General features: G+C 37.7%; 1 protein-coding gene across 1 annotated transcript in view; it reads left to right on the forward strand.

Moving 5' to 3' along the window:
• The window catches only part of LOC128233593 (sodium/potassium-transporting ATPase subunit alpha-like), a 32,991-nt gene that overhangs the window by 1,058 nt on the left and 10,600 nt on the right, over window positions 1–21,333 (forward strand). Inside the window, exons 2-9 of the mRNA XM_052947334.1 lie at window positions 5,827–5,994; window positions 8,918–9,121; window positions 14,369–14,482; window positions 15,636–15,770; window positions 16,640–16,757; window positions 17,576–17,844; window positions 18,300–18,498; window positions 19,831–19,942. Of these exons, the coding sequence (XP_052803294.1) occupies window positions 5,827–5,994; window positions 8,918–9,121; window positions 14,369–14,482; window positions 15,636–15,770; window positions 16,640–16,757; window positions 17,576–17,844; window positions 18,300–18,498; window positions 19,831–19,942 (1,319 nt within the window). The remainder of the gene's footprint in view (window positions 1–5,826; window positions 5,995–8,917; window positions 9,122–14,368; window positions 14,483–15,635; window positions 15,771–16,639; window positions 16,758–17,575; window positions 17,845–18,299; window positions 18,499–19,830; window positions 19,943–21,333) is intronic.

Consider the following 21,333-nt stretch of genomic DNA (forward strand, 5'->3'; position numbering starts at 1 on the left):
AGGAAAACATTTCGAATCCTTTGAGCACCTGTTTGCAAAATATACCAATTTATACCTGATGAGTTAATAACTTAATATACATGATATGAATTGATGAAAACGACGAACCCTTGACTCATGCTAGCATACTTATACATCGGAAGTGGTAAGATATGAACAGGAAACACATCTTAAACGCTTTATAAGAGTGTTGTACAATGTTCTACAATACATCTGTTCGAGTTTCTGTAGGCTGCCAACACCCGTCTATCTCCAGAAATAAACAACACTGTATCATTAAGTACGATCAAGATAACGCATTGATTGTTTCCTTCCTGTATTCCGTGTTCTGAACTCTGGGGGGTCATTGAGGATCGTAGACTCTTGGCACGTGTCATGTGATTAAACACTCAAGTCGATTAACTCAAACATTATATGTTCGAATTAATATAAATCTATAACTATATAGTAGATAGAAGTGCCCCCCCCCCCCCTCCCCCCGGGAAAGTAACTGCAGTTTCAGCATTAATCCTGACACGGTAAGACTTGATTTATTAAAAGAAAAATAACACATTCAACATCTACCTGCTTTGACTCTTTTCCAATTAATTTCCTGGGCTATATAGGTTCTAGAAATAAATCTAAACGATAAACCAAGGTGTATTTACGTTTACAACGAGCGTGTGTTTACGTTTACAACGAGCGTGTGTTGAATTTAATACACAGACTACCCTATGACAACTTTTGAATAGGATTTCATTCCGGAGGCTTAACAAAAAACATTTGATTCGGGTAACCCGACCCTACTTACGAAATAGGCGCCGACCCTACTGTTTTTAAAGTAAATTGGTATTTTTTTAAATGTGTGTTTTAATACTTAGTTAAAAATCTTTAACGCTTTATACAGAAGATTACTTTAACACCACTTACCAATTATGACAATAACGTTCGTATATAAAGCCTAATGAAACAATAACAAAAACATATTTTAAAAAAAAACTACCTACCCTAACTGATTTAAAAAAGGATGTAACCCTCACCAATACATTTTGGGGCCTTACTGGTCATAAAATCATAATGCGGCTGAACAAAACGGGCTTATAGATGTAGAATAGTGCCAAATTGAATTTCCAACAGTTTCTAGGCGTAGCTGTTACATATATCCGGGGGTCATATGCGCATAATTAATTGAACTTCCCGCCTGACCTGCTTCCATGGCCATTGATCAAACAAGACAGGAAGACAAACATAACATTTCATAAGGCTTTGATTAATTTTGATTTTTGCCTACACTTTCAGCCGATGAAATGTCCTATCTTTCTTCAATAAATAAGGATGAAGAAACTGTACTTTTACTAAAATCCCATGACAGAAAATCACTTTTGATTTTGTGCTCATATCACATAGTTTTTTACGGAAAAATGCTGCGGAAAATACTCTTTATAATGCAGTGAGACGTATTTGGAACAATGGACGTAGAGATATGTGTATTGATAGTTTGAGTGATTTTACCATTAATGCCATGGAAATAGAACAGTGTTGCAAGGCTGAACATATCAGTTTATATTTTTATTTAAACTGAACGTTTATTGAAATTTGAAAGAATCTGATGAAAACTGATAATTCATACATAATTACCATTAAACTATATTTAAACATGTGGTTAAGTCTTATGCATAAATCTGAATATTTCGTAGAATTTTATGCAGAAAAGATATGCGATTTTGAAGTATTACGCTTGATACATGCCTGCGAAACGCCAGCTCCACCATTTATAGGTGGTGCAAAATGACTGTGCTGTCGACACTTCCGTGGTGCAGCAATGCACTTGGTTTATGAGTGCACACATGAGTATGACTCATATTTCATCTAATGCAATACTAAATGGACATTTTTTGAATCTGAGAAAGTGGTACCGTGAAAGAACATCATGACTCCAGGCTATGGTTATCATGTTTCAATATTATGCGAACTGTGGCGCCAGCGGCTTTTTTCCGATTCCGACTTGTGCATACTTAATTTGGCAGCATTTCAACTACACTATTTCAATTTTCGTTAAGGTATTTCGTTTAGCCTGTTGTTTCCGCAACAAAAAGGCAAAAGAAGCATAACAGTGCATGAAAAACTGGCACACCATTGTATTCCTTCCAAAGGCTTGATACTAACTTTCAATGCAAATCATACTCGACAGCGCCACAACTACTAACAGCGCTAGCGCCAATACTATTGACAGCGCCACCACTACTAACAGCGCCATCACTATTAACAGCGCCACCACTACTAACAGCGCCAATACTACTAACAGCGCCACCTCTACTAACAGCGCCATCACTACTAATAGCGCCATCACATGAGCAACAGCGCCAGGACTTTCATAAAATATATGCATATTTTCTTTTTAAGAAGTATTAATATTGTTTTATGTGTATCGGCCTAATTGCAATACATAACAATTATATTTGCATGCGCCAGAATGTTCTTACGGTGTGTCTATGCACCGAAGTGTAGTTGAAATGCTAGCTGATCTCAAAGTATGCGCAAGTCCGAGTTTGGAGAATCGCTCCTGGCATCACATCTCGATCTAGCCAACCTGTTCTTAAAGTGTTTTTGCACGATACCACATTCTCCGATTTTCAAAATATGTTCATGAAACAGATATAAAAGATTGAAAAATAAATCATATTAACGTTTGTACAAATAAACAAAAGGCACAGCTTCACCACGGAAGTGTCGACTGCTCATTTTTTTTGCACCACCGATTGATGATTGAGCTGGCGTTTCGTAGGCATGTGCTATGTCTTACGCTTGGCAATGTTTTGGAATGTGAAGTGAGCACATAATTTATTAAATTAAACATCGAATTACAAATGCCAATTCAATCAAAACACGTCTATAAAGTGTTGAATGATATAATTTTGAGAGATATATGGCTTGTAGAGTTTGAATTTCAGGATGGAGTTTACATTTGATTTAGATTCAAACAATGGGCTTCGAAAGAAGTAGTCCTTTTACACGACATTTTCCCAGTCCATACAAATAAAACGGTGGTTACAAATAAGCGTGCTTAAACGCCACGACTATATCCTGGATTAACATCCTTGTTATATATTTTCTTATATCATAATCTCACATAATGCTTTCAGTGCTTAGATAGTATACTGGAAGTGCCATTTTTAATGTCAATGGCAGGCCACTCTGACAATAAAGACAATGGCTGGTAACAAATACAAAAGGCAGGCCACTCTGACGGTTAAGACAATGAACAGTATCATATACCAAAGGCAGGCCACTCTGACGGTTAAGACAATGACTAGTATCATATACCAAAGGCAGGCCACTCTGACGGTTAAGACAATGAACAATATCATATACCAAAGGCAGGCCACTCTGACGGTTAAGACAATGAACAATATCATATACCAAAGGCAGGCCTCTCTGACGGTTAAGACAATGAATAGTATCATATACCAAATTCAGGCCTCTCTGACGGTTAAGACAATGAACAGTATCATATACCAAAGGCAGGCCACTCTGACGGTTAAGACAATGACTAGTATCATATACCAAAGGCAGGCCACTCTGACGGTTAAGACAATGAACAGTATCATATACCAAAGGCAGGCCACTCTGACGGTTAAGACAATGAACAATATCATATACCAAAGGCAGGCCTCTCTGACGGTTAAGACAATGAATAGTATCATATACCAAATTCAGGCCTCTCTGACGGTTAAGACAATGAACAGTATCATATACCAAGGGCAGGCCACTCTGACGATTAAGACAATGACTAATATCATATACCAAAGGCAGGCCACTCTGACGGTTAAGACAATTAACAGTATCATATACCAAGGGCATGCCACTCTGACAGTTAAGACAATGAACAGTATCATATACCAAGGGCATGCCTCTCTGGCGGTTAAGACAATGAACAGTATCATATACCAAACGCAGGCCACTCTGACGGTTAAGACAATGAACAGTATCATATACCAAAGGCAGGCCACTCTAACGGTTAAGACAGCAGTATCATATATCAAGGTCAGGCCTCTCTGACGGGTAAGACAATGGCTTGTAATGTATACAAAGGACAGGCCAATCTGACTATTAAAGACAATGGCTAGTAACAAAAACAAAGGGCAGGTCACACTGAGGGGTTTAAGATGGTTGCTTGCAACAAATACCAAAGTCAGGCCACTATGAAGGTTTAACACGAAGGCTTATAACAAGTAACTAGGGCAGGCCACTCTGACGGTTAAACAATAGCTAGTAACAAATACCAAGGGCAGGCCACTCTGACGGTTAAACAATAGCTAGTAACAAATACCAAGGGCAGGCAACTCTGACGGTTAAGACAACAGCTAGTAACAAATACCAAGAGTAAGCAACTCTGAGGGTTTAAGCAAATGGCTTGTAACAAATACCAAGGGCAGGCCACTCTGACGGTTAAACAATAGCTAGTAACAAATACCAAGGGCAGGCAACTCTGAGGGTTAAACAATAGCTAGTAACAAATACCAAGAGTAAGCAACTCTGAGGGTTTAAGCAAATGGCTTGTAACAAATACCAAGGGCAGGCCACTCTGAGACTATAAGACAATGGGTGGAAACAATAACCAAGGGCATGTCACTCTGACGGTTAATTCAATATGTCCTATAACATATACCAAGATCAGGCCACTCTGAGAGTTTAAAACACTGGCTTGTAACACAAACCAAGAGCAACTCTGATGGTTAAGACAATAGTTAGTAACAAATACCAAGGGCAGGTCACTCTGACGCATTTAGACAGTGGCTTATAAGATATACCAAGGGCATGTAACGCTGACGGTGAAGACAATAGGGAGTAACAAATACCAAGGGCAGGTCACTCTGACGCATTTAGACAGTGGCTTATAAGATATACCAAGGGCATGTAACGCTGACGGTGAAGACAATAGGGAGTAACAAATACCAAGGGAAGGTCACTCTGACGCATTTAGACAGTGGCTTATAAGATATACCAAGGGCATGTAACGCTGACGGTGAAGACAATAGGGAGTAACAAATACTAAGGGCAGGTCACTCTGACGCATTTAGACAGTGGCTTATAAGATATACCAAGGGCATGTAACGCTGACGGTGAAGACAATAGGGAGTAACAAATACCAAGGGCAGGTCACTCTGACGCATTTAGACAGTGGCTTATAAGATATACCAAGGGCGTGTAACGCTGACGGTAAAGACAATAGGGAGTAACAAATACCAAGGGCAGGTCACTCTGACGCATTTAGACAGTGGCTTATAAGATATACCAAGGGCGTGTAACGCTGACGGTGAAGACAATAGGGAGTAACAAATACCAAGGGAAGGCCACTCTGAGGATTTATGGCAATGGCTTGTAGCACAAACCAAAGCATGCAACTCTGACGGTTTAAGACAATGAGTAGTATCATAACGTTTGTGGGATTACAAAAATGCGATTTCATGTATCTATTACGATAAGTTATTCACCATTTAACAGAACGCTTTGAATGACATATGATATATTCATGCATATATGTATGTATTCGTTGCCCATCAGTCTCGGCAGGACAAATACCGTAATGCGGTCAACCCTGGTTGTTATCGTGGATATTTTTCCCTCTCTAAGTTTAGCTCGTAGAAACATGAGAGCATCTATGCATGTATCATGCATGTGTCTACTATACCTATCATTTTCATTGACGGGCAGTTACCGGTATGCGGTCAGCTCTGTTTTCAAATCAGACGCTCTGTCAACTGAGCTCACCGGTCGTGTAATTCACATTATCTCTGACCTCAGTGCTGTGCCAATTCTATATTAGCATTGTTTTTGTTGAAACAGGACAGTTGCCGGTACGCGGCCACCCCGGGGGAGGAAGGGGGAGATGACACGAAGAAGGAGAAGAAGAAGAAGGCTGACATGGACGAGCTCAAACAGGAGCTGACCATGGACGAGCACAAGATCCCAATCACTGAGCTCTATAGCAGACTAAACACGGACCCGAACTCGGTAAGATACATTTCAATGTATACGAGGGAGAAATGGGTACGGACTTGAACCAAAGCTCTAAAACTAACGTGCTCATATAATTTAGTGCATGTACGTATGTAATGTTCTCTATGTACGTCGAGAGTTTTTCGTTTACCATTTCTGTATTTGACTCTTCTTAATCAAACCGATACGCTTATTCAATACAATTAATGTTGGATACATTTCGAACTCCCGAAGGTCTCTTCCCCGATCTATTGAAATGCTTATTATTATATATTGATCACCAATTACCAAGATAAAATGTTGAAATGAGTCTGTAGGGTACTCATTTAGAACATATCCATATATATGTTTAGAAGGCACCGATGATGACTTACAGACGAACACAATTCAGTAACGATCAGTTGACGAGTGATGCTACCGCATTACTAAATAAAGTAAATATCTTTAAAACTTGGCCATACTTGGTTACACTGAACTATCATCAGGTATAACAGTACATTATGGGCAGTGTAAGTCTCCAGATCCTGGGCCGGGCTGGGCAGACTTACTGTGTCTCCAGACCCTGGGCCGGGCTGGGTAGACTTACTGTGTCTCCAGACCCTGTGCCAGGCTGGGTGGACTTACTGTGTCTCCAAATCCTGGGCCGGGCTGGGCAGACTTACTGTGTCTCCAGATCCTGGGCCGGGCTGGGTAGACTAACTGTGTCTCCAGATCCTGGGCCGGGCTGGGCAGACTTACTGTGTCTCCAAATCCTGGCCGGGCTGGGAAGACTTACTGTGTCTTCAGACCCTGGGCAGGGCTGCGAACACTTACTGTGTCTTCAGACCCTGGGCAGGGTTGGGCAGACTTACTGTGTCTCCAGACCCTGGGCAGGGCTTGGCAGACTTACTGTTTCTACAGACCCTAGGCTCGCACCATTTTCTGTAGATCGCCTAAATGAACTCTAACTTTTGGTGTTCCACTTATTCAACCCACTAGTTTCTTCCTTTTTGTTGTCACGTGGTATTTCGGCGCGAAAGTTAAACCGCCCATGTGAAAGTTTCATTAAATGAGTGTCGGGGAATGGTGTTTTTTCCGGCTTTGTGAGTTATTAAAACAAATCAAATGGATTGACATTTGTATAAAAAATGGAAAACACCGAAACATGAAAGTTTATGGTACTTCGGTTGATATTGTTGATATTTAGACTGATATAATTACCTAGGTATGTTTGCATAGTACAGAAATTTACTGGGATGACCTCGTTAAGTGTTTTATTCATTATGATCAACAAAAGATTGAACATGTTGGTACTGAATTTGTTTGATTGGTTGTATGTATATTATAGAGAGAATTTTAGAGGAAGAAACGTAAGTGCAATTTGTTTTTGAATATTGTCACGTAAATAGTGTGCACTGAATATATGTCAATACGATTTGACAGCTGATTAAACATCTATTTAAACTTCGGGTTCATGGCATCTGCTAAAACTGCTTCCAGAAAACGGCACCCTTATCTGTCCATAATATTTACTTCGCGCACGCGCAGAGGGCAGAGCGAGCTCTGAAAAATAGACGACTTTACCAAAGCAGTGTGTGTATACCACGTGATAAATTGCGTCATAAATGCTACGTTTGAGGGCAATATTTTGCTTCGAATGAAGACTTTAAACAAAGATGTAGCATATATGACGTAATTTATTACGTGGTATACACACACTGTGTAGATCGACAAAATACTCTCTACAGAAATAAATGTTTGTATTTACCGTCAAAGTTGCTCTACATGATACAGAGCTGCAGTAAACAGGGAAAATCCTCGATTTTTCATTTGCCTACAAATATATGCGACCACCAAGTGTATTATTTGGTATCATTAACGATTTGCATATATTACTGAAATAAATAAAAAAAAGACTCGGAGTTACTCGAAACATCGGATAACTCGAGTTTGATGTAGGTTCCGAGCGCCGCCCCCAAGTAATAGCCAGTCTAGTCTTTATGATATGATCGATCAAAAAAAAAACATCTACCAAATGTTGCAATAGCTCACTGCCAGGTCTGCTACAACTTTCGACGTTTTCTTTTGTATTGCAATTAGTAAGATTTATGTTTTCGTGTAAGCTGCGTAAGATATCTTACAGACCGAGGAAATTGTTAGTTTTATTCTTTGTTATCTCAGATTTGCCAGTGTTGCTGATGAATTATTAAATGCGTCTGCAAAGGACGTAGTTTTTGCTGTTGATAATCTATTGAAAATGTCGAAAACAAGAACTTGAACTTCAACATGACCTGTTATTTTTAGCATCTTATGTTGGAGTTTCGCGGTACACAATCATGTACAATATGTGATAAATGCAGATAGGAAATTATTTATTTGTTTTACTAGGGTCCCGTAAACAAATAGTTATCAACGTGTCTGCCCGTCCTCGGCGTCTTTTTTTGCATTTTCTGTCAGTCCGTCCGTCTTTTTATGTTTTTTTCTTAATAAGTTTTAGACCACCGACTATATCATCGTTAAGCATCAAGTGTAACTCATATTTATTTTGTATGTCGCCATTTTCGGCATTCCGTGCCAATGGTCAGGACCATTTAGTTGAAATTTCGAAAAGAATTGGTATTATGTTGACAAAATAACAATTGTTAGTAATTATAACATAATTTTCACTCGAGCTTCTTCTGAATGTGCGCTGTTGCAATTGTTGTTGGATCAGGTGAATTGGTCAATTTTTTACCATTTATCATCTTTAACGGAAAAGCAGATACCCAGCAATGAGATCCAACGGTATTTCTCCAGGTAACCCCGAAATCAGTTTGACCATCGTCGTGTGACGACACAGCTCGGAGCGGCTAGATGGACGATCCGCTCGTAAAGTATGATCGGGCCAGAATGATGAGAGACAAGAAACACACTTTATTCATATAAACATTCTAAGATTGTACGTTTTTATTTGTTCTAGGGTCTGTCGCCCGACTTTGCTAAGCAGGTTTGGGACAGAGATGGACCCAACGAGCTGACGCCCCCAAAGACGACCCCAGAATGGCTCAAGTTCTGCAAGCAGCTGTTTGGTGGTTTCGCCTTGTTGCTGTGGCTTGGAGCCATCCTGTGTTTCATTGCCTACAGTATCCAGGCTTCTGCCATGGATCATGTCCCTGGTGATAACGTATGTAAACCGTTTTAGCCCTTTCCAAGAATAACGCCAAGTATATCTGCCCTGGACCCATAACTAACTAACTACTTAAGTCCGAGTTTGAACCCTAGATTCATTTAGGCAAAATATATACAAAAATACAACACATCTTTTGACAAAACATTTGTACACAGTTGTAGACGAAGGTATTTATAACATAGGCTGTAGTTGTTACCAGAATAATTAGTTTAATAGCAATTTGCAATACTATTTGCTTATTGAGTCTTGCATCTCAAACTTAGCCCCAAGCCCTTTCCAATGTCCAGTCTTCCGAACTGCAACATGTATCTGGGGACAGTGTAAGCCGGTTTCGCGCCATTAAATGAAATAGCTCTGTGTCTGTACGTATCCTACCTGTAGTCACTCAGTTACACAATGCACGATCACAATGCCATTTGATGCCTTAAAGACGTTGATTGTGCACCATCTCACAGTGACTTCGAACAATCATTTAAAAAACAACAACAACAGGTCAAGGAATTTCGTTAGTCATCGCGGCATTTTTGCAAACGTTATTTTATTTAACAAGTTACTTGGTCAGTTGAAGTGAAACCAATACACACTATACATGTATGGATGCTTTGTTGGGGTTAAAGCTGCACTCTCACAGATTTACCGTTTTAACATGCTTTTATATTTTGTTTTGGAAAGAGCAATTTTTTGCGTACGTATCTGCAAACCAATGATAAAAGATTGCTGACTAATGATCAGATCGCAGATTTGAATATTTCCGTTCGAAAATCAATGTTGTATGGCTTAAACCGTTACTAACGGTTTATGAAAATGCATAAAACATTAATTTTTGAGCTTAAATATAATAAATCTGCGATCTAATTGTTTGTCAGCAGTCTTATACCACTGGTTTCCATGGATTTTCGCAAAAATTGGCTCGTTCCAAGACAAAAAATAAAAAAAAAGTTGTCAAAACCTTCAATCTGTGAGAGTGCACCTTTAAAGACCGCCTGTTCAGTAGTTAGCTCCACGTGATACGTTAAAGTAAACGCCAAATGGCTAAAGGCGGCAGTCGGTTTCGTTGATATGTAAAAAATAGTTGTTGTATTTGATCTTAAATTCACTTAAGGTAAGCCATCCGTCATTAGGATATGTAAGTGCATATAAGATATTAACATTGAGATTATTTCTATGTTTAAATTATATTGATTAACCATTATATTATTTTTGCATGGTTTCCATTCTTTAATAACAGCATTATGACGCTACTATTATGATATGCTATATCAAAAGAATGTAATAAAACATTTTTTTGCCATGATTATAAAGCAATTGTATCGATTTGGTTCCTATTATACATAATACCTGTAACAAAAAAGCATTTGGTAAAAACTGTTCAACTATACAAACTGTAATAACATTTTGTAACTTTACCTGTGGCATTTTGTAGTATTGGTGGATGGCTTACGTTAATGAATAAGGCGGAGTTTCAAGGCCTCAAAAGCTTGAAACGTGAAGTCAATGTGCAATTAGAGTATCAGAAATTTACAAATACAACGCCATTAAACTAACATCCTCCTTCTCTGAGTTCATCCATCGTTCTCCTTTGATCGAGAAATGGATTACGGTAAGCCCTCGTCTGAAAATGTCAAACACATTTGGTCTAATGTGTCTTAACCAGAAAATCGCTTGTCTCGAGGTTGGCTTGACTCCAGCTGAGGTCTGAAACATTTCATAATAGAAAAAGATATTGTTATGGCAATTGAAATATAGCTGAAAGGGCATCAGTTCAATCAGAAGCCATGTTATTAAAGACCTTTCTCGCTTCGCGCCAATAATTATTGTTTAATATTATTAAGACACTCACGATGTCAATACTAGTTCATCATATATAGAATCAAATTTAATGAATTAATAGATATATAAAAAAAAATCAAACCACTCATATAACCATAATACTTTGAACACATTGATGTACATTCACATGATTCATATTATACTTTTTTTTAAGGCGGTTTACCAACGAAAAGATATATATTTTCAAATTTGTAAATCCTTCAATGACAAACAATCAATCAGTATTGTATTTTGTGATATATCCAAAGCGTTTGACAGAGTTTGGCATCGTGGTCTCATATTGTAACTCCAGGAATACGGAACATCAGGAAATGTGCTAAGATGGTTATCTCATGATATGTTTAATAGGTCTCAAAGGGTTTTTGTTAGTACTTCTTTTTCTAATTTTAAGCAAATCACTGCTAGGGTCCCACAAGGTTCCGTTTTAGGTCCACTGCTTTACCTTATCAGGGTTCGAATTTAGACTCGCATACTCGCAAAATGCGAGCGACATTTGGAAATTGCGAGTGACTTTTATTCAAGCTCGCAAAATTCTGCGAGTGGCCTTTTCTAGACTACAAAATGTTAAACGGAAAGTAGAATAAACATGAACTTAATTCCGCTATGTAGTCGTGTGTAAACAGCCTATAAGTGGCATGTTTACACTACCGGTACAAAGAAGACAGTACGGAGTCACGCTCTAGTAGGTTTTCAAAAATAGAACAAATACGAAAAAGGCCGAGTTTTATCTAGAATCTTTCCGGGATGCTCCAAGGCGTGCATAATACAAAGTAAATACGAATGACGTAATTATCACCTAGCTCAATCATTGGCTAAATTTAGCGCTTTTGCGCAATATATGTAAACCATTCGGAACTCCTCGGCCATTTTTTTCAAAAACAACCTCGGATGTATGCAGGTACATCAGTTGAAGTAGTTCGTAAAATTTTGAATTATATCATAAATTAAATGTGGTGTTTTAGAGTTGTATTTATTGATCTAAGTCGAAATTGATTGCCATTGAACTGTATTATTGCAAACATAATTAAGAATCCCATGAGTTAAGTCACAAAGTTTAACTGCTAAATAAAATTAATACGCGATCTACTTGCAGCGGACTTAAACGTACCACTTTTCGAGTATGTAAACCTTCCAAATACATCCGAGGTTGTTTTCGATAAAATGGCCGAGGAGTTCCGAATGTATGTAAACCCCATCATCCTTTAAATACATTTCCGCCCAACTGTCAAAATGAATAGACTTCGTTGATCGATATATTTCATGGTCCAAAGTATCCACGCTACATTTACTGTTGCTTTTTTATTTTAAATTTATTATTTTATTGTTTTTAATACTTATAGACTTAATGAAATCTGTAGAGTGCTTGTCGAATGGGTATTAAATTACCCGATGGCGAGGGTAAATGTACAAAGTGAACAATGTCAAATTATTGGACAGCTTTGTTATCAAAAAGCTGCCAGCATCAGACGAGTCTTTCCATACCCCCCAAATAGAATAAGCCATCAACAAGTTCGAGTAGTCGAGTCACTCAAGATTGATACTTTTTAATATTCATAATATGTCTTAGGTGTTAATTTCTACTTTAATTAGACAATATTATAAGGGAATAAAGCAAATAATAAAATTGCAAGTTGATTTGTCATTTTGCGAGTTGCCTCAAAATGCACTCGCAAAATTTTGCGAGTGCTCCTCAAAGTTAAATTCGAACCCTGCTTATTCGCGTTAAAGATATTGCTGAGGCCCTAACATCTTTAACTAGGCTTTTGCAGATGATAGCTCGCTTGCAGTTTCATTAAGTAGCACCAATTACATGGACACTACTATTAATTCAGATTTACAGAAAATCTCGTAATGGTCTAAGCAATGGCTGGTACAATTCAAACCTTCAAAAACAGAGGCTATTTTCTGCTCACTTAAAAACCAGCAGCAACCATCATTTTTGTTTGATAAATTCCTGCAGTACTATGCGCCCGCAATACTGGGTGCTGATGGTACTTGGCATCACAATATAGACAATATTATTAGTTCTGTTAGAGAAATATATACATGCTTTCTCCTGAAACATATATTGCATCATAAAACCCTTAATCAAATATATGTGTCCTACCTTCGACCAATTCTTGAATACGCCTCAAAAGTCTGGAATAATAGTTCATTATATGATAAGGAAACATTAGAAAAAACTCCAATACGAAGCTGCACGAATTGTAACCAGACGCAAACGTTCAGTATCGTTAGCTAGACTTATTACGGAAATAGGATGGCTTTGACTATCGTGAACGATTTTAATCCTTATAATTTGAGAAACAATGAAAACTTTGTAATAATGATTAGACGTTTAAAAATATACAACCGCACAACGTTACCATCATCTTTGTTATAAAAGGAATTCGCTTGATATTAATATAAGGCAATCACCAACTCTTTCGAGCCTAAGTTAAAAATAAGTTCAAACAAACCGCTGTACCGTCTTTTAATCTTAGTGAAGAACGTCGCTTTTCTGTATGTCATGCAAGACTAAGAAACAGCTGTAGGGATTTGATTTCGGACTTGTTTTACAATCACGTTGGAGACTCGCCGTTATGTACACATTGTAAAGTAATCGAAGATGTTGAACATTTCTTCTTCCGTTGTACAATATTCACAGAGCAACAAATATATCTTTTTAAAAACACAAGCCACTTCCAGCCATTGTGCTCTGCTAAATTACATTTTCGGTTCTATCCTTTCCGACGATCAACCTGTCTGTTTCTTCAGAGAAGTTCAATGTTTCATTCAAAACTACCAATCGTTTTAAGTAAAACAGAAGCAGCAGCCTTCTTCTTTTCCTATCTATTTCAATATTTCCCTTTCATACATATTTTTAACAGATAAAAAATATTCTTTGATTCAAACATTACTATTTCACTTTAAAAACACACACCTTTACTTGGTAACTAATTTGATATTTGGGGAGAGGGTCATAACTGATGTTGGTATAACTCAAGGCCAAAATCCCTTTGCATGTTTGATATTTAATTATTTGTCTCAAATTATGTGTTGTTAACCTGTTCATGGTGTATTGATTGTTACATTGTATTTACATTAATGCATTAAAATATTATTTAATTAAATATCAGATAGATACATTTGACAACTTATAGTTCTCGCATTCATTTTTAAGTACTAGTGTAACGTTCCGCTGTAGGCGGAAGTGCGTTCGTACGTTGATGTACTTGATTATATGCAAATAAGCATATCCAGGTCTCACAGTCGAGTAATCTCGAAAAACCACTAGCCCGAACCAAGTGTCACAAGTCCGAACAAAAAACACTATTTTATTTTTTATTAAATACATAAAAATATCAAAGCCTTTCTCTCGATATCATTCACATCCTTTCTCTAAGTTGTCCGACATGGTGTTTCTTTCAGTTGTATCTTGGCGTTGTGCTGACAGCCGTGGTGGTTGTGACAGGCTGTTTCTCCTACTACCAGGAAGCCAAATCCTCCAGAATCATGGACTCATTCAAGAACATGGTCCCTCAGGTTGGTTTGCTTTATACATGTATATTTGAACATGTACAGTGTTCCCCCGAAGGTTCTTGTTTAATAATTGTTCTCATTATTGGTGAGTTTTCTCACACCATTGGTAAGGATGCTGAATGTTATGACTCATTTTTTCGGCCTGTGCACGTATTCAATAAACATATTAGAAGGAATAAATATTTATACGAAAAGCTACAGAAACAAGCTTGGTGGTTTTGATGTGTAGGAAAATTAATTGATCAATAAGCTGAATGGAGTTCAAGGAAAATGATAGCTACTATATTTAATACAGCCCCTTGGTTTAATGGGTGTTTCTTGAGTCATGTTGTACGCACGGGCTTACGGGGCTTTACTTTACACTTACTTCTTTTACAAGGATTGGGAAACAAGTTATACCAACATTGTATCTAACAGCCTCGTTGGCACGATGTTGCGCGAGGGTGGTGGAAACCATGTTATCCGGCTTGGGGTTCGAGTTACTTTGATAAGATTTACCTTTTTCGTTTTATCTGTATTTTGGATTGTTGGGATAAGAGTGAGGTTTGTGCACTTAAACTGGTTTAAACCCCCAGTAAATTTACATTTTAGTGACCGTTCCAAGGCGGTACCTAACAATCCTTGATAAACATACCTAGTTTTTTATAAATATAGTATGTATGCACTGTGCTGCTTGTGGAGATTTGTGCTATTCTACCATGTTTCTTGTCTGTGATTTTATGTTCTATGTCTGTGGCGTTTACCCAGTGCCATTAAACCGGGTTTATGTTACTGAGCTTGTTTCTGTAGCTTTTCGCATAAATATTGGTGAAGTTTAAGGCTTACTCTGAACATGTTCGTATTATTTACTTGTCCCTGTAGTTTTCAATGTATTTTTGATCGCAATATTTATGTTTGATACATGTTAGTACATATTAGAACATGGAACACTTTATAGTGTGGTTGAGTTTGGCCTTGTAATTGGAGGTGTGCAGAAGGATTAAAAGCCATATGAAGAACACATGAGCGATAGGTGTTTATTTTACCATTTACTGGAATTTTTCTTCTATATATTCTGTACAGTAAAGTTATCCGTAGTGGCCAGGATATGGTCGTTGATGGTATTGAGGATGTAAAGTTTGAATTTAAGTCTAATCACCGTTTCCTTGTGTTCTAGTACGGTTTAGTAATCCGTAGTGGTCAGAAGAAAGACGTTAAGGTATCCGAAATGGTTGTCGGGGATATTGTGGAAGTGAAGTTTGGGGACAGACTTCCGGCCGATATCAGAGTGATTTCCTCCCATGGATTTAAGGTAAAACAATTAGTTGAATGTAACCCTTACTGACCTGTTTTTATTAAGGGCATTTCAACAGGCAAAAGTTGGTTTGAAGGATCAAAACATAAAATGTTGCAAATTTTCATTTTATTAGTTTTTTTAAAGAAAATTCTAGGTGTTAGAACTCCATCCAATTGTTTTTCTTCTGAGAAGTCTTCATGCAAAGTATTCAAGACTAGCCAATCAAAAATGTATTGTGACTATATGGTAATTGCGTCTTTTGTAAGAATGACATCGGCATTTTTGTTATAAATATGTTTCATTATTTTATTGAATATCATTCTTATTTGAAAATATACCACCAAGAAATCATAAGACATATTTATATTGGCAAAGGCTTCCGAAAAAAATGCAAAAGCTTTTTTGGGGAAATCTGATAAAAGCTACTTTCATAAAATTTGATTATCTCCTTATTATACCCAAACATGTTGCAAATAATGTATGCTATACTGCTGTTGGTCAAAACGAAATAAACCAGAAATGTGCTTAACCTTTTTATTTTTTGGTCTTACCCACCCACTTTTCATTGTGGAAACCTCAGTTTTATAATTATGCGACTGTTTTGCCTTCATTTATTATCACGATACACTTTTCCAAACAGTCCTGAAGATATATAACAATTTTAATAATTGCCTGGACCAATATTCTTAAAGTTATTTATTTACAAGCCGGTTCCCTGATAAAATATTCCTATGAATATCAATACTTAAGAAAAAAAAGCAGACCTTTTTTGAAAAACCATTATTGACAGAATAAATCTGCTGTCACGTTTAATGTTTATTTTCCTTTTGACTGGTCACGACACACCTGGTTATTTTCTTTATCGAATGATTCACATTAAATAGGTTGACAACTCGTCATTGACGGGAGAATCGGAGCCTCAGTCGAGAAGTGCAGAATTCACCAGCGAGAATCCCCTGGAAACCAGAAACCTCGCATTCTTCTCAACCAATGCAGTCGAGGGTAAGAATTTCATGAAATATAGTAAAGAAAATGGAGCAGCACATTCCAAATTATTACAAAAATAGGTGTAACATCCAATACATAGGTATTAAAGGGACTATACACCAGATGATACAATTGCAAGAAAAAAAACTTACATAAAACATTTATCTTTTGCAGTTTTAGCTTATTTTTCCAATTCGAAATTGACTGGGTTTATCTGCCAAGGAAGTCTCTGTAACATAAAAAAGTCTATATATTTTTCGGCACTTATCATGAATTCGACATGTTAAATATACACACTTCTTGGCTTCCAAAAGAGACGGACAGTGAAGGGAAGCGGAAATTGCTGCGAAACAACGTAGTCACAGAGCCAGACTGATTAACATCGTTGATGAAATTGGTCGATAGAAAACTTTGAAAGAGATTAACACTGCTCAAAATGACAGCGAGTTTGCTAAAACGCGTATTGGCCGCTTAGTGTGTGAAACGATCACGTGACTTGAAAGGTGTTCGGAAAATACATTCCGCGGTATTTTAAAACTGGGAAACCATTCTGCGCTGCTTTAAACGGGGCAACTCAGCTGACATGCGAAATGATTGTTGCGTTTATTTTCTAAATCATGTAAATTGATATATTGTCGTCCACATACTAGCTTGTTTTAACAATTCCAGGCTTGTTTAGATAAAATACTATATTTGCCGAATTTGGGACCATCTGGTGTCTAGATCCTTTAAAGGACAATTATGTCATTTACAGTAACACATCATTGCAGACCTGTATTGAAATATTCCCTCGATCTGTAGGACATTTTGAGAAAATAAACTTATTAATTTAGGTACTTGCCGTGGTGTTGTCATCCGGACTGGTGACCGTACTGTTGTGGGCAGAATTGCCAACCTGGCCTCTGGACTTGAAGTCGGTGACACGCCTATTGCCAAGGAAATTGCCCATTTTATCAACCTGATTACCGGCGTCGCTGTCTTTCTTGGTTTGACGTTTTTCCTCATTGCTATTATTCTCGGTTACCATTGGCTCGACGCTGTTATTTTCCTCATTGGCATCATTGTTGCCAATGTACCCGAGGGCCTACTGGCAACAGTAACGGTAAGATCCGCTACATTTACATATAAAAACAGCTACACAATTGTATAAAGCTTTGGTTTGTTCCAATTAAATACAATGTTTATTGTTATCCAATAATTACCATTAACCAATTAAACGTTGTTTTAATCAAATGTGCAAATTGGCCTGAAGTTAACTATTCGACATCTTATCAAAGTTTTATACAATTGATTCATGAATAGGAATGCCCCACCCCCTTCATTAACTTTGAAAATTGAAATTAAAATAATCCTTCCTATTTATAATAATAAAACAGTTACATTTTGTACAATGTGTATAGATTTATTGCTAATTTTAATTAACTCTGACAGTACTTTTGCGATTCCTAAACCCATTTTTGATGTGTTCCTTACCCTGACGGCGAATTGTATGACAAAGAACAACAACCCAGTCGTTACCTCCATAACAGTGCCTAATTTGACAATGATTATTTTAAGGTGTGTCTGACACTGACCGCTAAGCGAATGGCAAAGAAGAACTGCCTGGTGAAGAACTTGGAAGCTGTGGAGACACTGGGTTCTACCTCGACCATCTGCTCCGACAAGACCGGCACACTCACACAGAACAGAATGACTGTCGCCCACATGTGGTTTGATGGCCGAATATTGGAGGCGGATACTAGCGATGATCAAACAAGTAAGTGTTCACGCAAATTATTCCAGCTCCAGTTACCATGGAAATTACACCAATTGCCATCATTTTGCATTGATGACATGACGTACATGCATTTATATCTTAACATCATTCGTCTTACTGTTATTGCCGGCGAAACCTTTCTTTGCGGGAACTCTAATTTGATCAGCTCGCGTGGTTCACGTAACTCAACACTAAATAGAACGTGTTAATCCATCGATGTTAGTGCAGTGTGAAAACGTTCATTTATGAATTGGGGCATTGCAACGCATCCCGATAGTGGGAAGATACTAGTCTAAGTTTCGTCAATTGACATATACCACTTCATCTATTTATTGCTTCATAAGCAGAGACGGTAAGGTATATTCAAACACTAATGTATTGACGTCTTTCCGAAAAGGAAAGGCTAGGGTGAATACCACATTTTTGTTTCTTGTTTAGCATGTAACACATTGTTGATCGTGTTTAATGATTTCGCACATTTAAATGAATTATCTAAATATATGATTTACATAATTAAAATGTTTATTCAACATCGAATATTTATTGAACACCTATTCATTTATTTTATTTTGTTGAAATAAAATTTACAAACGGCCGCTAGACGTATTATGTTAACAAACAGTTTACATACATTTCCATATTTAATACACAAACACACACCTGAGCATGCTTGAAGTGCACTAAAGGAATACCATACGACCATCTCGGTGGGAATGAAGTAACCACTATTTTGTACTTTGCACGAGGAATGCTCATTTATCCCATTTTTATCAGGGTTTTTTATAATTCACATTCGGAGCACCTCAGCCATCTTCCATCGAAAACAACGTCAGATGTATATGAACCGTTAAAATGTCAGAAAGCTTTATAAAGTACGCTGCAAGTAGATCTTGTGGTGATTTCAATTTAGCAGTTAAACTTAATGACTCTACTCTTGGGAATCATTATTATTTATACATTTATACACTTTATGACAATCAATTAAGACTTAGTTATACACGATATACGTTAAAACACTTAAGTTAATTAAAACTTTTATTTAAAATTTTACTGACTAAAATTGGCGGGGTGTTTCGAATGTATAATATTGGGAATAATCCATACTTTTTATGTACTTCAACGCCCTTTAAAAAGATTAGATAACTATTCCAATCAACTAAATATTTAATGGCAAAGAAATAATCCCGTTCGAAACGCAATAAATGTACAAGTTGTCTTACAATGCATGCACTAATTCAAATTAACAACTACATAGCGTGTGTAAATATGTTTGATTGATTGATTGTTAATTGAAGTTAATATCCGATTTACCGATCTTACTCCCTCTTCAAGATTGCACCTACAGTCGGTCTGACCTCTCCTGGGTCGCACTTTCCCGCTGCGCCATGTTGTGTAACAGGGCGGAGTTCAAATCCGGAGAAGAGGAAGTCCCTGTCCTTAAAAGGTAACGTTGGTTTGAATGCTTGCATTTTTATTAATTTTTGATTCAGCATTTCATGTTTTAATGTATCTGTTATCCGTGTGTGTCGACAAGTGACGTCGTTAGCCTACCAATAATCGTCTTTAAGGCATTGGTATGTATACCGTTGAACAGGACCATTGTTTAAATGCTGGTAACTGGGGTTTCCCTGTAGTTACCACTGTATTCTTCATTTGGTTGCAACTGGGGTTTCCCTGTAGTTACCACTGTATTCTTCATTTGGTTGCAACTGGGGTTTCCCTGTAGTTACCACTGTATTCTTCATTTGGTTGCAACTGGGGTTTCCTGTAACGTTCACTGTATTCTTCATTTGGTTGCAACTGGGGTTTCCTGTAGCGTTCACTGTATTCTTCATTTGGTTGCAACTGGGGCTCCCCCTATAGTGTTCATTGTATTCTTCATTTGGTTGCAACTGGGATTTCCTGTAGCGTTCACTGTATTCTTCATTTGGTTGCAACTGGGATTTCCTGTAGCGTTCACTGTATTCTTCATTTGGTTGCAACTGGGGTTTCCTGTAACGTTCACTGTATTCTTCATTTGGTTGCAACTGGGGTTTCCTGTAGCGTTCACTGTATTCTTCATTTGGTTGCAACTGGGGTTTCCTGTAGCGTTCATTGTATTATTCATTTGGTTGCAACTGGACCTTCCCTGTAGCGTTCACTGTATTCTTCATTTGGTTGCAACTGGGGTTTCCCTGTAGCGTTCACTGTATTCTTCATTTGGTTGCAACTGGACCTTCCCTGTAGCGTTCACTGTATTCTTCATTTGGTTGCAACTGGGGGTTTCCCTGTAGCGTTCACTGTATTCTTCATTTGGTTGCAACTGGGGTTTCCTGTAACGTTCATTGTATTATTCATTTGGTTGCAACTGGACCTTCCCTGTAGCGTTCACTGTATTCTTCATTTTGTTGCAATTGGGTGTTTCCCTGTAGCGTTCATTGTATTCTTCATTTGGTTGCAACTGGGTCTTTCCCTGTAGTGTTCATTGTATTCTTCATTTTGTTGCAATTGGGGATTTCCCCGTAGCGTTCATTGTATTATTAAGTTGGTCGCAACTGGGGCTCCCCCTGTAGTGTTCATTGTATTCTTCATTTGGTTTCAACTGGGGGTTTCCCTGTAGTGTTCATTGTATCATTAAGTTGGTCGCAACTGGGGCTCCCCCTTTAGTGTTCATTGTATTCTTCATTTGGTTGCAACTGGGGATTTCCCTGTAGCGTTCATTGTATTATTAAGTTGGTCGCAACTGGGGCTCCCCCTGTAGCGTTCATTGTATTCTTCATTTGGTTGCAACTGGGGTTTCCCTGTAGCGTTCATTGTATTCTTCATTTGGTTGCAACTGGGGTTTCCCTGTAGCGT

This window comes from Mya arenaria, chromosome 5, assembly GCF_026914265.1.
Source record: "Mya arenaria isolate MELC-2E11 chromosome 5, ASM2691426v1".
NCBI lineage: Eukaryota > Metazoa > Mollusca > Bivalvia > Myida > Myidae > Mya > Mya arenaria.